Raw genomic sequence first — 13,430 nt, 5'->3', positions numbered from 1 at the left:
ATTTCGAATTCACAATAATTCGACACCGTGTCATAAATAATTATTTTAAAGGTGAAATTACGACTATAAATGTGTCGTAATGATAACATTTTAAAACATGTACTGAAATTGCTAATGGTATGTTTATGTATTTTTACACAGATTTCACCAACAGCACAATACCGTCATCATTTCCATGTGAAAAGCTTTGTTTACCTCTTTTGCTATAAATGTGTAATACTCCATTCCAGCAACATATTCCACATCTCTTCATAATTATTTTTCTTTTAAACCCATAAAAAAAAATTGCAAATATAAAACTTTTGACTTTCAGTTGTATGTAGGCTTTATTTCGATAGGAGCAAGTGCAGAAATGTGTCTGCAGTATAAAGGTTGCTGCAGTTTGTCAAGTGACATCATCCGAAAATAAATCTTAAAGGGAAATGAACAAATGCCAAATTTTGATAGCAAAAATAATTCACTATCAAATTATTAACATCATTATATGCTATTGCTAGTTCTGTGCCCTGGATTATCCACTCATACACTGAACATATTTAGAAACTGAGGCAAAAATGAAGATGGTACATATGAATTTGTGATGCAAAAGTCAGTTGTATGTCATGTAATCTGGTTTTATTACAAATATTATAAACTCAGGAAGTCTTTTTATGCTCAACATTGATTTTGTTGCAGATTAATGGCATCACGTAGCGACCTTTAGCAGTAAGGTGGCCGTGTAAACCTTTGCTTTCTAAACGACTCCGCTTTCATACATGAGCCAAAATTTATTTTGCTGGAGGTGAGCAGTCTCTCCATCTAATCAAAATGAAGGAATCAAGGTCAAAGGTCGGAAAACTCTGACTGAGGCATTGAATATCAGATCTCTTAAGTTGGGAGCGATAACAGTTGAGCAAATAACATCTAGGATTGCTGCAAGTTTGGGAAACTGGCAGCACAGAGTGAAGTGAAACAACCAATCAGCTTTTTCCCCCAATTTTGTTCAGCTCTAAGGTAATTTTTTTATATAACAAAATCAAAAGAGACCCAATAATTATTTAATATAAATGTAACCGATGCCATTTTCAGATTTTTACTTTGGCTAGATATGAAACAAAAGTTTTTTCATCCTCTTGTTAAAAAAAATAAAACCCTGAATCAATTCATTTCTTCTTGAAGGGTTTCGTCCAAGTCATTGAACGCACTTAGATAAAGTTTGAATTGTTCTAAAAAAAAAAAAAAACATTCATAATGAGAGATTATGCTCCTCCAATGAAAGCGCCTGTTTAGCTCTTCACCAGCAACAAATGTTGCTGGTAAACACAAATGGCAACAAATGTTGCTATTTGTGTTTATATACATGTATATTGTACATATGCCACATTGTACAAAAATCTACAGTATTTAGCCATCCTATACTTGTGCTTTAATACTATAAATAAAAATAAAATACTACCGCAGAAGAGTTAATCTTGAACCAAAATGGCTAGAATGCATGGGTTATTGATATCAAGAGCATATTTCATGCATTGAAAGTCCAAATTTGGCGGTTTTTTTTTCCTACTTCAGAAACTGTGCTTTCATTATTAAGACGCATTTACAGTAATTCATAACTTAAGCGCGATCCACAGAGAAGCTCACGTGTGTGTGGCTTTTCACAGTCGTCGTAGATAAGAAAGAAACAAAGAGCTTGTTTACTGTCTTTGTTGTGCACCAGCAGCATAAACCGCCGTTAAGAGTCCGTCCCACGCAGCAGCGGCGGCAGCGACTCTGCTTCAAACTTTATAACTGCTTCGAGTTATAAAAAAGGATCTAATTGCATCTAATGGCGGCCAACGCCACGGCCATGACTCTGGAAGACTTCTCTGGTCTTTGATCTATCCTCCTGGAATCTGGGGGGTCTGTCTATCCCTGTTGCTCCGAGGCTGGATTCTCCGAAGTGTCCGGTGTGTCCTCAGCTTCGCCTGCAGGCAGCTGAGCCTTCTCGTCCTCGCCGCCATCTTTAGGTTCCGTGTCAGAAGCTGGGCAGCTTTCCGCCTGCTTACCGTCGATGCTCTCATCTGGCTTCGCCTCTTCTGCAGGAGGAACGCCTCCCTCTATGTCTGCAGTCGCTTCCTCTGTCTCCTTTTGAGTCATTTCGCTGCTTTCCTCCAGGTTCTCGCTCTCTGCCGGAGCCATCGGCTCTTCCTTAGGAACCATTCCGCCGTCTGCGTCTCCTGCAGGGCTTTGTGGTTTCTTGTCCTCCGCTGCGGCGGCGCTTTGCTCCATCGGCTGCTCCTCCTCTTCTTCGATCTCGTCCTCTAAAGGAGGGATCATCTGCTCCTCTCTCCCCCCTGGGAAGACCTTGTCTGGGTAGACGAGCTTCAGCTGCTCCTCGAAGTAATCCTCCAGGTACAAGCCGGCACTCCCAATCTCGGATGTCGCCTTGGAAAAGGTAGAGGGCAACTTTAAAGTTGAAGGAAGAAAAAAAAAAAAAAAAAAAACACGAGAACGGAAGTAACATTACATTTTTTGCAACAGAGGACTGGAAGGGAGACCCACCTTGTAGTACTTGGCACAGTTGAAAAATATGAGCCTGACGTCAGAAACGAACTCCTCTGGGCTTCCGTAGCACTCGTCCTCCTTTGACTGCAGTTTTTTCTTCACCATCGTCAAATCCATCGGCGTCTTTATTAGCTCCTTGTACCGCCGAGTTTCCTAAAAAAGAAGCACATCTCTGGTCTGCTGAACTTGTTTTTGGCTGCGTCTCCTCATGGTTTCTCCGCCATGTGGCGTAATCCAGGACTTTTACTTTTAGTACAAGTACAACAAGTCACTACGGATTTTGAATATAGCAAAAGAACAGGACAGATGGACAACTGAAGTTATCAATCGACTGGGCTGAAAGATGATGGAAAGTTCTGGACGGAAGAGCAGATGCCTCGGCAAATAAAGGGATGGATGACTGGGTTATGTAGATGGACATTGATGGACAGACGTATGAATGGATGAACAAATGGTGGGATGAATGGTTAGATAGCTGGTTAGACGGACGGACAGATGAAGGGTTGGATGGATGAACTAATGGATAAATGAAGGGTTAACTGGAAGGATGGAGAGTTGACTGGTTGGACAAATGAAATTCACCCTAACATAAATATAACTAACATAATAAATAAGACCTGATGTAGTAAATAGAAAAAAAATGACAAGAACAGACAGAAAGATGGTTGGTTAGATGGAAAAACGAATGGATTAACAAACAAATGGATGGATGGACAAACATCTACCCATGGTTGGTTGGACAGTTGGATGAACAGATGAATCAATGAAAGGTTGACTGGACAGAATGACTGCGATTTCCCGTAATGTAGACAGAATCCGTTCGTTCACAAACAATAATTAGTACAAATAAACTGCATGAAATATCGACTGCGGCGGGTTACCGATGGAGACGCAGGGTGCTGGAAGTCTGTGCTGAAGTCGTTACTGAACAAGCGTAGCAGCAGCCGCTCGCATTTCTAGAATCAAGAAAAACATCACAGTCAAGAGACACTCCTTTATTTATCCTAAAAGAGTATATTCTTCATTAATGTATTGATAGGAAGAAGTGAGCAGCAGTGTTAAAATAGAGTGAAAATGGAAGTAGTAGAGGGTTTAAAAATACCCTTTTGTCCACGGAGGAGAAGTTTTCAGAGCCCGGCCCGCTGCCTCTGTCACAGTCGTACTCCATCTCTGGTGACTCTAGGTCCCGGCAGAATGAGCAAAACCACTCACCGCTGAAGAGAAGGAAAGACACAGAAAGATCATAGATGCTAAAAAGTGTGCTGCAAACGTTGGAGTGTGCTCAAACAAGGAGTCTTTCACCACAAAAATAACTAACACATTTTTACTGATGTTTCAATGGAATTACGATTGTTTTCAGTTGCTGGATGAACGCAGAAAAACAACCGGACACCAACACCTTTTGCAAAATGCTAAAGTTTTTATGCCAACATGAGACGTTTTTTCTGATGTATTGAAATTAATGTATTTTTGTATCACAAAATAACCAGATGTCTCTAGTGGAGGAAACCACAAAGAAGACGACACAGAGTAGTTGGAAGATGATGCCGCAGCTTGTTTTTCAATTACTTATTGAAAATATTCACATGTGATTTTAATTGCGTTTCTTATTTAATGGAAACGCCCCTATTGCAAAATTGTGCTTTTTGACATTAGCGGACAAAGTTTTGCACACATTTGCAATGGGAACGCAGCTATTGATGCTCTCCTATTTAACAAAGAAACTTTTGAGTGTCTACAAAATATACAAATCTGGTACAGATTTACCCTTAAATTATCTCAGTGGAGTGGAATAGAAAAAAAAAAGCAGCACTTTTCAAATTTTTATAAGCAAAAACTTTTCAAAACCATATGAAAATTGTTGGTCAGATTGCTGACGTTTTCGACTGAGACATAGCAAAAGGTGACGGTTCATAAAAAAGTTTGATTCTTATAAAAGCCGATCCGTGTCTCACCTCGGCGACTCATTCAGAGCCGGAATGTGGCAGGAGAGGTGGAAAACTTTGGGGCACTTGTCACAGCAGAGCAGCTCCCCGCCGTTCTGACACACAGCGCACCAGTCCTCGTTGGGGTCGTCCTCTGGTTCCGGCTTCTTTTGGGGGTCCGGCTGCGACTGGGTCTGATTGCACTGGTCGATGGAGGTGGACGCCGGGGCCGTGGACGCCACCAGTCCCTTTGGCGGCGGCCGGGGCTTCGACTGAGCGCCGGTGCTGCTGTCTGGGAGGCTCGACCCGCCGCTGGATTGCACCTGTGGACGGCAACAACAAAAAGAATACGTCGTCAGCACGGCTGGGGGTGGAATTACGTCTGGATTTGAAAGAACCGGACCACTTTGCTTACAAAACGAACTTCGTCCTCGTCCTCGGGTTCGTCCTTGATGACGATTACAGGCCCCGGAGACATCCTCCTCCTCCGCTTCGGCGCGGGGGCCGACGGAGGCGCTGACCTCCAGGACATCGACCTTCAGAGTGAAAATTGAAGATGCACTAAGATTCTGAGTTCTGCTCAGAAAACTCCTGATGAGTCCAACGCTTTCTTACCCCGCGGTTCTGTCAGAAGAGGACGGCTTCGCCAGCGGCGAGTTCTGCCCTCCGTGACCTGAAAGCAGCGTTTAAACAACTGGATGTCACATAAAAATAAATAACTTGAGATAAAGTTGGCAAACAAAAGCACAAACCTGTCACATGACCAAACGAGCTGCTGCTTTTTTCTGAGCTTCCGGCTGCCATCCCCAAACCCACCATGGGTTTGGGGATGGAGATGCTGACGGTGGGGACGGGCAGACCTGCTTCACTCCTCTTTATGAGGGACGACTCCGGCATGCATCTCTGAGGGACAAATTTTTATTTCAGTAAAGCCTGAATTAATACTTTTCACGTTCATGTTGGATTTTCCTGTTACCAACCTGGTGCAGAGCGGCCTGGGGAGCAGACAGAGGCTGCGAGAAGCGGGGAGCGCCCTGCGATATGTCGATGGGTTTAGGGGGGAACGCGTTGCTGTGGATTAGTTCTCGTAGAGACTAGAAGAAACGCACAAAAAAAAAAAAAAAGAGTTTATCCTCCGATATGATACGACTCCTTTTTTTAATACCTCATTAAGTAAGAAAGAGGTTGAAAGACAAACACTGACTCATTTACAAATTCAGAAATGAGACATTTTAAAGGTATCACATGATAACTTTAAGTAGTTCACCTACTGATAGTGACACTATAATCATCAGTATGTCATAGTTTATATGGGCTGCTAAATGTGTCATTTTTACTTTGGAGAAAAGAAATAGATAAGATAAGGAGATGACACAAAATGTACGTCATTGAAGTACTGTACTTATGATAAATTTCCTATCTTAAGAACTAAAAATTGCCACTTTTCAGATTTTTTTTTACTCGTCAAACAACTTTGAAACCAACGCATCATTTCCCTTCTGCTTCACAATTATGCATCACCTTCTAAAGGCTGCTTGTTTTCACATTGCCAAATTTGAAAACTTCTTCAAGGGGCATGAATAATTTCGGGAGAAACTGTACAAATGTACATCCACCAAAATTACCTGTGACGCTCCGTAGCCTGGGCTCTGAATCATGGACGCCGGAGGGCTCCTGGGGTTTGGATGGCTGTTCCCGTACCTGCGTCCAGGCTGCACCAAGCTGGGGGGAGCTTGGGAGGGAGAAGACCCCCCATGGATGGGTCTGGTAGGTGGAGGAGGGCCTGGAGGAGCTGAGAGCCTGACATTTTGATACCAGGACCAGTGGTTAGGAGGGGGCTGCCTCTGAGGATGGTGGGAGAGCTTGTCAACCTTGGACAAGGTGGTGATTCAACAGGTTAGCCTCTAGTGAAAATCTAGCATTTAAAATGAGTAAAACACAATTAATGTTACCTGCATTTGGAGCTGAGCTAGAGTGCTCTGTCGCTGCTGCGCTGCTGCGAGGGAAAGACCCCCGGTCGGGGCCTCGGGTCTGGGACCCTGCTGATGGTTGGGGATGGGTGGCCTCCCCGGACATCGCTCGACCACCAGCGAACCTGCAAGAAAACGACGACGACGACGAGGAGGAGAAATTACCAACATGTTTCTATAACAGCTGCAGAAGAACACACATTCGGTTCTTTATTTCCGTTTCCATTCTGTTGGAATGGAGGTTTTTCTCTCTACCGTCTCCAAGTGGAATATTTCCCTTCTATAATACTAAAAGTAAATGTGTAAATAATTTATCACTTTTATCAGGCTTTGGATAATTATGTGAGAACAAAACATTTCAAAGATAAAAAAGGTGTGATAAATGAATGAAGAATTATTTTACTTTAATTTTTTTTTCTACACTTAGTTTTGTTTATATATATATATAAAAAACACAACTGAAGAGTGAGATGTGTGATGAAAATGATCTTAATCCAGTTTAAAAATTGCTACAGAATTCAAAACAACTTCTTCTGTGATGCGTTTTCCTTTAAATCTGTTTGGTTACTAAAAGCTCAGAAATAAAAAAAAAAAAAAGAGAGTAGTTGAAAAACAATAACAAAAAAACAACCATCATGTAGGTCAGATAAGATTAACACACTGACACACATAGAAAAAAGAACAAAATGTCTTGTAAACTAGATCTGGATGCATCCATGAGAAAACCCCACAGATAAAAACGTGAATTGACCTCACAAAGAACTGAATGTGATGACATGTAAACTTACATTCCTGTTTAGTTTTTTGTAACTTTAAGTCTCTGATACTAAGACAGAAAAAAACAAAAACAAAAACAAAAAAATAAACAAGACATACCGAGGTCTACGTTTGAGGCCCAGAAGCCCGACCGGCACTGGAAGCGAACAGAGCTCTGCGGGACGATGGACGGGTTGTAGCTCGTTCTCATCAGGTAGTGGATCTGATAGAGGATCTGAGAGGCAGAGAGACAGGAATGTTAAAACTAGAGATCAGGCATGACGGAGAGTTTTCTGATGCAGCCCACAACTCTGAACGAGCATCTAAAACAACCCAAAGGTCCAGCACAATCCAATCAGTGTTCAACAAGACAAAAGAAAAAAAACTAAACATCTAAATTCAGGGTGATTCATCTCATTCCCTCCACTAAATAAATGTTCCAGGTTAAAACTAATTTGCAACTGATTAATCGTTACAGTATACAGAATCTGAAAAAACACTGAAAGAACAACACACTCAAAACAGTCATTCAGCCAAAACTGTACAAATAATTGCATTTAAGATGGAAACATTTTTTTTCCTGTACATCTGCCTCAATGGGCATAGTTTTTGCTTCACCTAGTTCAAAATCTGTAAAATAGCCTATTAACAGAAACAATACCAGTCTCTTGCAGTACAGCAGAGCTGTTCCGCTGTGACTCGCCGTCGCCCACTTGGTGAAGCTGATCACGTGATCCAGCTGCCTCGTCAGGGCGTTGATGTCGTCCTGCTGCTTCTTCAGAGCCAAATCGTGGTCCTTAGTAAGCGCCTGAGGGCGAGAGCGGCGTTCACTGAAACGTCACCAGAGGACGTCTGGTGGAAGCGGCTCAAAAGGGAAGCGCAAACGCACCTCGAGCTGGTTTATCAGGATCTTTCCCTTCCTGTTGATCTCCATGATCAGGTTGCAGATGGACTTCTTTATTTCGTTTGTCACAGCTTTCCGGTTTTCCTCCACTTGCTGCAGTCTGCGGAAGTTGAGACGGAGAGGGAATTTGGCATTGTGAATCCAAATTGACTCCTTGTGATTAACTAGGACTAAAACTGTCAGCTGTTCAGGTAACAATTTATTTGAAGGAGGGCGAATAGGACTGACATGACACTGTCATAAACATGACATATCACATGTCATGAACATGAATATTTATGACTGTTGTCATAAAGCGTCATTCGGTAAATCATGACTTTTAATACAAAGTTGACATTATTAAAAATGTCTTTGTTACGATAACTTGACATTACCCAAGACAACGTCGTCATGACAACTTGACATTACCCAAGACAACGTCGTCATGACAACTTGACATTACCCAAGACGTCGTCATCATGACAACTTGACATTACCCAAGACGTCGTCGTCATGACAACTTGACATTACCCAAGACGTCGTCGTCATGACAACTTGACATTACCCAAGACGTCGTCGTCATGACAACTTGACATTACCCAAGACGTCGTCGTCATGACAACTTGACATTACTCAAGACGTCGTCGTCATGACAACTTGACATTACTCAAGACGTCGTCATCATGACAACTTGACATTACTCAAGACGTCGTCATCATGACAACTTGACATTACTCAAGACGTCGTCATCATGACAACTTGACATTACTCAAGACGTCGTCATCATGACAACTTGACATTAAGCAAGACGTCGTCATCATGACAACTTGACATTAAGCAAGACATTATAACTTATGAATGTAATAACAGGTGAATTTTAAAATGTTATCCTTATAAGACAGCATTAACAAGTCATGAACATTTTCAGCTACCTCAAGTAAAGTGGACCACACTTACTTGAGGTGACTGGAAATGTTCATGACTCTGTCATTAAAGCGATAGAATAATGACACTCAATGACATCTTCAGTACTAGTTTACTGTGATAAAGAGATAATGTCACAATTATAATGGTCTCATGACAGCAAAAGGTATGTGTAACAACAAGTGACTTGTTAATGCTGTCATACAAGGATAATATTTTAAAATTCACCTATTTCATTCATGACTAGTTTTAATATCTTGCTTAATGTCAAGTTGTCATGACAATGACGTTGTCTTGGGTAATGTCACGTTGTCATAACGAAGACATTTTTGACGAGGTTAATGTCAAGTTGACATTTTTAATAATGTCAACTTTGCATTAAAAGTGTCATGATTTACCGAATGACGCTTTATGACAACAGTCATAAATATTCATGAAGATTTATTCATCATCATGACAGGTGTTTATGACAGTGTCATGTCAGTCTTATTCACCCCCCTTCAAATAGAGTGTTACCGCTGTTTAAAATCAAATAAGTGAAATAAGAATAAGTGGATACTTTAAATGACTACTGTGGTCTCAAAATTATTCAACTCTTTTCTGCTTCCTTGAGGAAGAAGAAAGGCAAGATAGAACAACAGCAAGCAGACATTTAGCCTGGTTTTGTTTCACCGCGTCACATCAAACAATCCCAAAACCTCTTTGGCTAATTCATACATTTGTGACAAAATTGGAGCCCATTTTTCTTCGGCTTTTGGCTCTGTAGTTCTGTATGAGTTACTTCTACGCTTAATATGTATTTTACTAAAACCTGTCAGTTGTCAACAGCTTCCTCTTTCTCTCACATCTTCCTTTTCTGAACTTCAGCAACCTTTAAAAGCAGAATTCAGTCTAAAAATTAATCTTATCTTGCATAGTTTGGGTATTTAAAAAAATAAAAAATAATTTAGAACTGTGAAAAACCCAAATTTGCTGCTAGAGGTGATGTCTAACTGCTGATAGGGATTAAATTCAAGTCAAAGAAATTCCAACTGTAGCAACATTACAAACATTTTGTAACCAAAGCCCAGTGAATCAGAATGAATCCTTTTAAAGATGCGTTTGAAACCAGCCGTGTTGCAGAACTTTACCCGGAGTTGATACAGCTCGACACTTCTTCAATGGCTTTTCTCTTTTCCTGCAACTGCAGCGTCATGGTTTCCAGATACTGCTTATGGTTCCTGTACGCGTCCTCCAAGAACTGGTAGCTAGACACAAAAAGAAAACAGCATGAGTGTCGGACTTTTTCTTTTTTTAAATATCTGTCATGATTAGTCCTGTTCGGTTTGTATATATCGCCGCATCCCATGTGCAAAAAAAAAAATCAGCACTTTTGCTAAATCATCAGCAGGAACGCAATGTTACTTGTGGTCCTTGTGTTTGAGGAGCTGGCAGTCTCGACACGTGAGCCGGTCGCACGTCTCGCAGAACAGCTTCAGCGGCTCCTGCTTGTGAACGTCGCAGAAGACGGGCTTCTGCGTGGAAACGCCTAGGGCCTCTGCGCAGGAGGAGAGCACAGGAGGATCCGCTCATGAGAAACATGAAGCCTGAATATTTACATTTCTTTCTTCTATCCAATTACTACTCTGTTAATCAAAACAATAGTAATCGACACATCAGGTTAGAGTAAGTCAGGAAGAAAAGGCCGAGCTTTTCATATCTTATTGGAAGTAGATGAGTCCTTAAAAAAAAAGCTGTTTTTTTGCATGTTTGGCAATAAAATGTTTACTTTTGTTCTTTAAAAAGGGAAATGAATTATTTATTTGCACGTTTTATGCATTTCTTAAGCTTTAATAAAAATACTGCAGAATGTGCCAATTTATTTTATCCGATTAATCGTCAGAACGATAAATTACTAAAATAATCATTATTTTAGTAGATTGGAGAGAAGAAAAGCAGCAACTATTTAATCAAACTTGGATAAATTACAACCAGCTACACACAGAGAAACAAAATGTCTGTTACCAGCAGATAAATATCACATTTTTAGATCTACTCAAATGCACAATTTGAGTAGTTGTGCATTTGTGCACAACAATTTGAATAATTGTGCACTGCTTGGTTTGAAACCGAGCCGACTGGACAGTAGCAATCTAATCAATATCAAAATATAAAAAAAGGAATACTGTGCTTGCTTGTTTTGCTTATGTCTCCCAGCTGTTGCTCCATATTGACATTAACCAGTCAAAAAAAAACAAACAAAAAAAAAAACAGACAGTGCATTCGTTCATAAAAAGAGCAAACGTCAAGAAGGATGAAGGACACAAACGATGCGATGCGTCTGCGCCCCACCTGGAGACATCTCCTCCTTCTGGCGTATGGTGTGGTCTCGGGTGAACTTCACCCTCTGGTGCGCCTCGATGCACGTCAAGCACAGGAACTCCACACACTCCACGCAGTAGCCCGTCGCCTCGGTGTTGTCGTCGCAGCTCATGCATACCTGGCAGAAGCAGAGGGACGCAGAGAAAAGAGAAAAGAAAAGATGAGCGGGAAAGGCGCAGAATTTACAACACATTTTTTTTTTTTACGAGATGATCCGCTCAGACAAGAGCGGGGGGAGGGGGCTGTGAGGCAGAACCTGGCTGGTTTTCTCCACTGTGCTGCTGGGCACCTCAGCGGAGTCCTTGACAAAGAAGTTGTCCAACACGTCGACCTCCCAGCATTCCTGTCCGCACACTGGACACCGAATGGAACCAACTATAGCAGGAAGCACATATTATTGTATTATTGGGTTTATTTAACCAGCAATACTACTTTAAATAATTATGTCAGACAATGATGTGGACTTGGAATTTTATCACAATATTTTTTGGTGCTATTGTGATAACGATAAAGTTGATCATTTATATAAAGGTTTATTACAGTGTTTTTTTGCCTGTGACTGAATGGATCAGCATTCACTGCACCACAAACACACACACTGTTCTTTAAAAACATTCTCATTTAAGATAAGCTTCTTCAGGATGCCACTTTTTTTTTTTTTAAGTGTTTTTTATATCCATAAACTGAACACAGTAACTGCATTTATCATGTTTTTGGATTTACTGATACTTATCGATGCTCTCGTTGAAAAATCAGTGTAGAAAACAGCAGCATTTGCGATCACACTGTCAGTTTAGTTTTTTATTAACTCTAATTTATCATCAAGATAAATCAAAACAATTTTTCCACGATAAATGATAAACGATAAAATAAATGCTCACCCCTACGTCAGAGTGAGGCGGTATGATCTGAGGTCCTAAAATAATCCGGAAAGCGCAAAATCATCACCCTCCACATACTCAAAACTTATTTTTACAACTTTACATTAATGCACCACTTTCTATCCATCACATCCAATTTGTTACTGCAGTTTGGAGTAAAACCGCACGAGTAATAATTTGATTTTCAATGAAATACTGATATTACATATTGTGTATTGTTATTTTGGCTTTAAAGTCAGGCAGATTAATGGACATATCTTGTCATAACACGTAGTTAAAGGGTGATAAAACTGAGCTCCGTCTCTGTGGGTGAGTGAATATTATCACCTGGACCGTGCGGGTCCCGCCTCGGCTCGGCGCTCCTCAACGGGGGAGGCAGGCACCTCCGGCAGAAGGAGTGCAAACACGGCAGCAGTTTGGGCTCCCTGTTGTGGAAACTCAGCTTGCAGATGGGACATGTGTCCATGAGCCCGAAGGCGCCCAACTGTTTCACCTTCTCTTCCCCTGCGGGCAAACTTTCAGCCTCGTTCTCCACGATGATGACGAGGTCGTCGTTATCGACACTTTCATCCATTTCTGTCACGTCACGATAACTCCAGCCGGTTAATCAATGTAGCTAGCCCTTCGCCTAGCATCGAAAAGATAGCCTTTTGTTTCACTCATTTGGATTAAAAGAGCAAGATAACATTGCATATAGCGGCATTTTCAATCCTGAGTGAATTAATTGAAATAGTAAATCATAAAATAAAAAGGAAACAACACGAATTAGCTTATTGCAGCTCGTTTGTAAAGCTAAATTAGCAATGTAGCTTACTTCAAACGCATAAACGTTAGACAAAAACACTATTTCCACTTTGTGGCGGTTATTTTTTTTAACCTGCAAAACAAAGAATCCAGTAGTCCCATATATACGGAAAATAGGTTAGACGCAAGATATTTTCGGCTCACACGTCCATTAGGGATCGGCTAGCCTCCTTGCTTTCTTTTTTTTCCCTCAAAACACTGGCGATGTGTCTTTAGTGGCCGAGTCGGATTGAAATACCGGCTCTTCGAGGTGAACGATGAAAGCCGGTGTTCGTTGGATTCTTAAGGGCTTGGACCACATGAGTGGTCTGAAACATTTCCTTTGAAGTTTATAGTTACTTGCTTAGAAAGGTTCTAATAGTAAAGAAATATCAATATCAATTATAGTATGAATACACATTAA

At 41.0% G+C, this 13,430-nt stretch overlaps 1 protein-coding gene across 2 annotated transcripts; it reads right to left on the bottom strand.

The window, feature by feature from the left end:
- Window positions 1-300: 300 nt before the first annotated feature.
- Window positions 301-13,184, bottom strand: trim24 (tripartite motif containing 24). 2 transcript variants are annotated; one of them, XM_014985006.2, is made up of 19 exons: window positions 12,551-13,184; window positions 11,599-11,717; window positions 11,313-11,460; window positions 10,386-10,518; window positions 10,112-10,228; window positions 8,064-8,178; window positions 7,836-7,982; window positions 7,295-7,409; window positions 6,401-6,543; window positions 6,074-6,319; window positions 5,429-5,542; window positions 5,201-5,351; window positions 5,064-5,121; window positions 4,864-4,984; window positions 4,479-4,771; window positions 3,626-3,737; window positions 3,405-3,479; window positions 2,521-2,676; window positions 301-2,403 (listed from the first exon to the last, which is right to left on the bottom strand). In XM_014985006.2, the coding sequence occupies exons 1-19, from the start codon at window positions 12,795-12,797 to the stop codon at window positions 1,885-1,887; spliced, it is 3,129 nt and encodes a 1,042-aa protein (XP_014840492.2). In that variant the 5' UTR covers window positions 12,798-13,184; the 3' UTR covers window positions 301-1,884. The 2 variants fall into 2 exon arrangements, with proteins under 2 accessions (XP_014840492.2, XP_014840493.2); XM_014985007.2 differs by having other exon boundaries at window positions 6,074-6,292.
- Between the last annotated feature and the right edge of the window lie 246 nt (window positions 13,185-13,430).

This window comes from Poecilia mexicana, unplaced genomic scaffold (genome assembly GCF_051168715.1).
Source record: "Poecilia mexicana isolate PSO_F unplaced genomic scaffold, ASM5116871v1 scaffold_23, whole genome shotgun sequence".
NCBI lineage: Eukaryota > Metazoa > Chordata > Actinopteri > Cyprinodontiformes > Poeciliidae > Poecilia > Poecilia mexicana.
This window is presented reverse-complemented; position numbering and strand designations above follow the sequence as displayed.

What these genes read in the sequence shown, in the direction of transcription:
- trim24 (XM_014985006.2), bottom strand. Translation starts at nt 12,797, where the DNA reads ATGGATGAAAGTGTCGATAACGACGACCTCGTCATCATCGTGGAGAAC. An exon ending in TCTTCTGACAGAACCGCGGG is followed by an intron (nt 4,985 to 5,063) that starts GTAAGAAAGCGT and finishes TTCACTCTGAAG; the next exon opens with GTCGATGTCCTGGAGGTCAG. An exon ending in TCTCCTCCGTGGACAAAAGG is followed by an intron (nt 3,480 to 3,625) that starts GTATTTTTAAAC and finishes TCTTGATTCTAG; the next exon opens with AAATGCGAGCGGCTGCTGCT.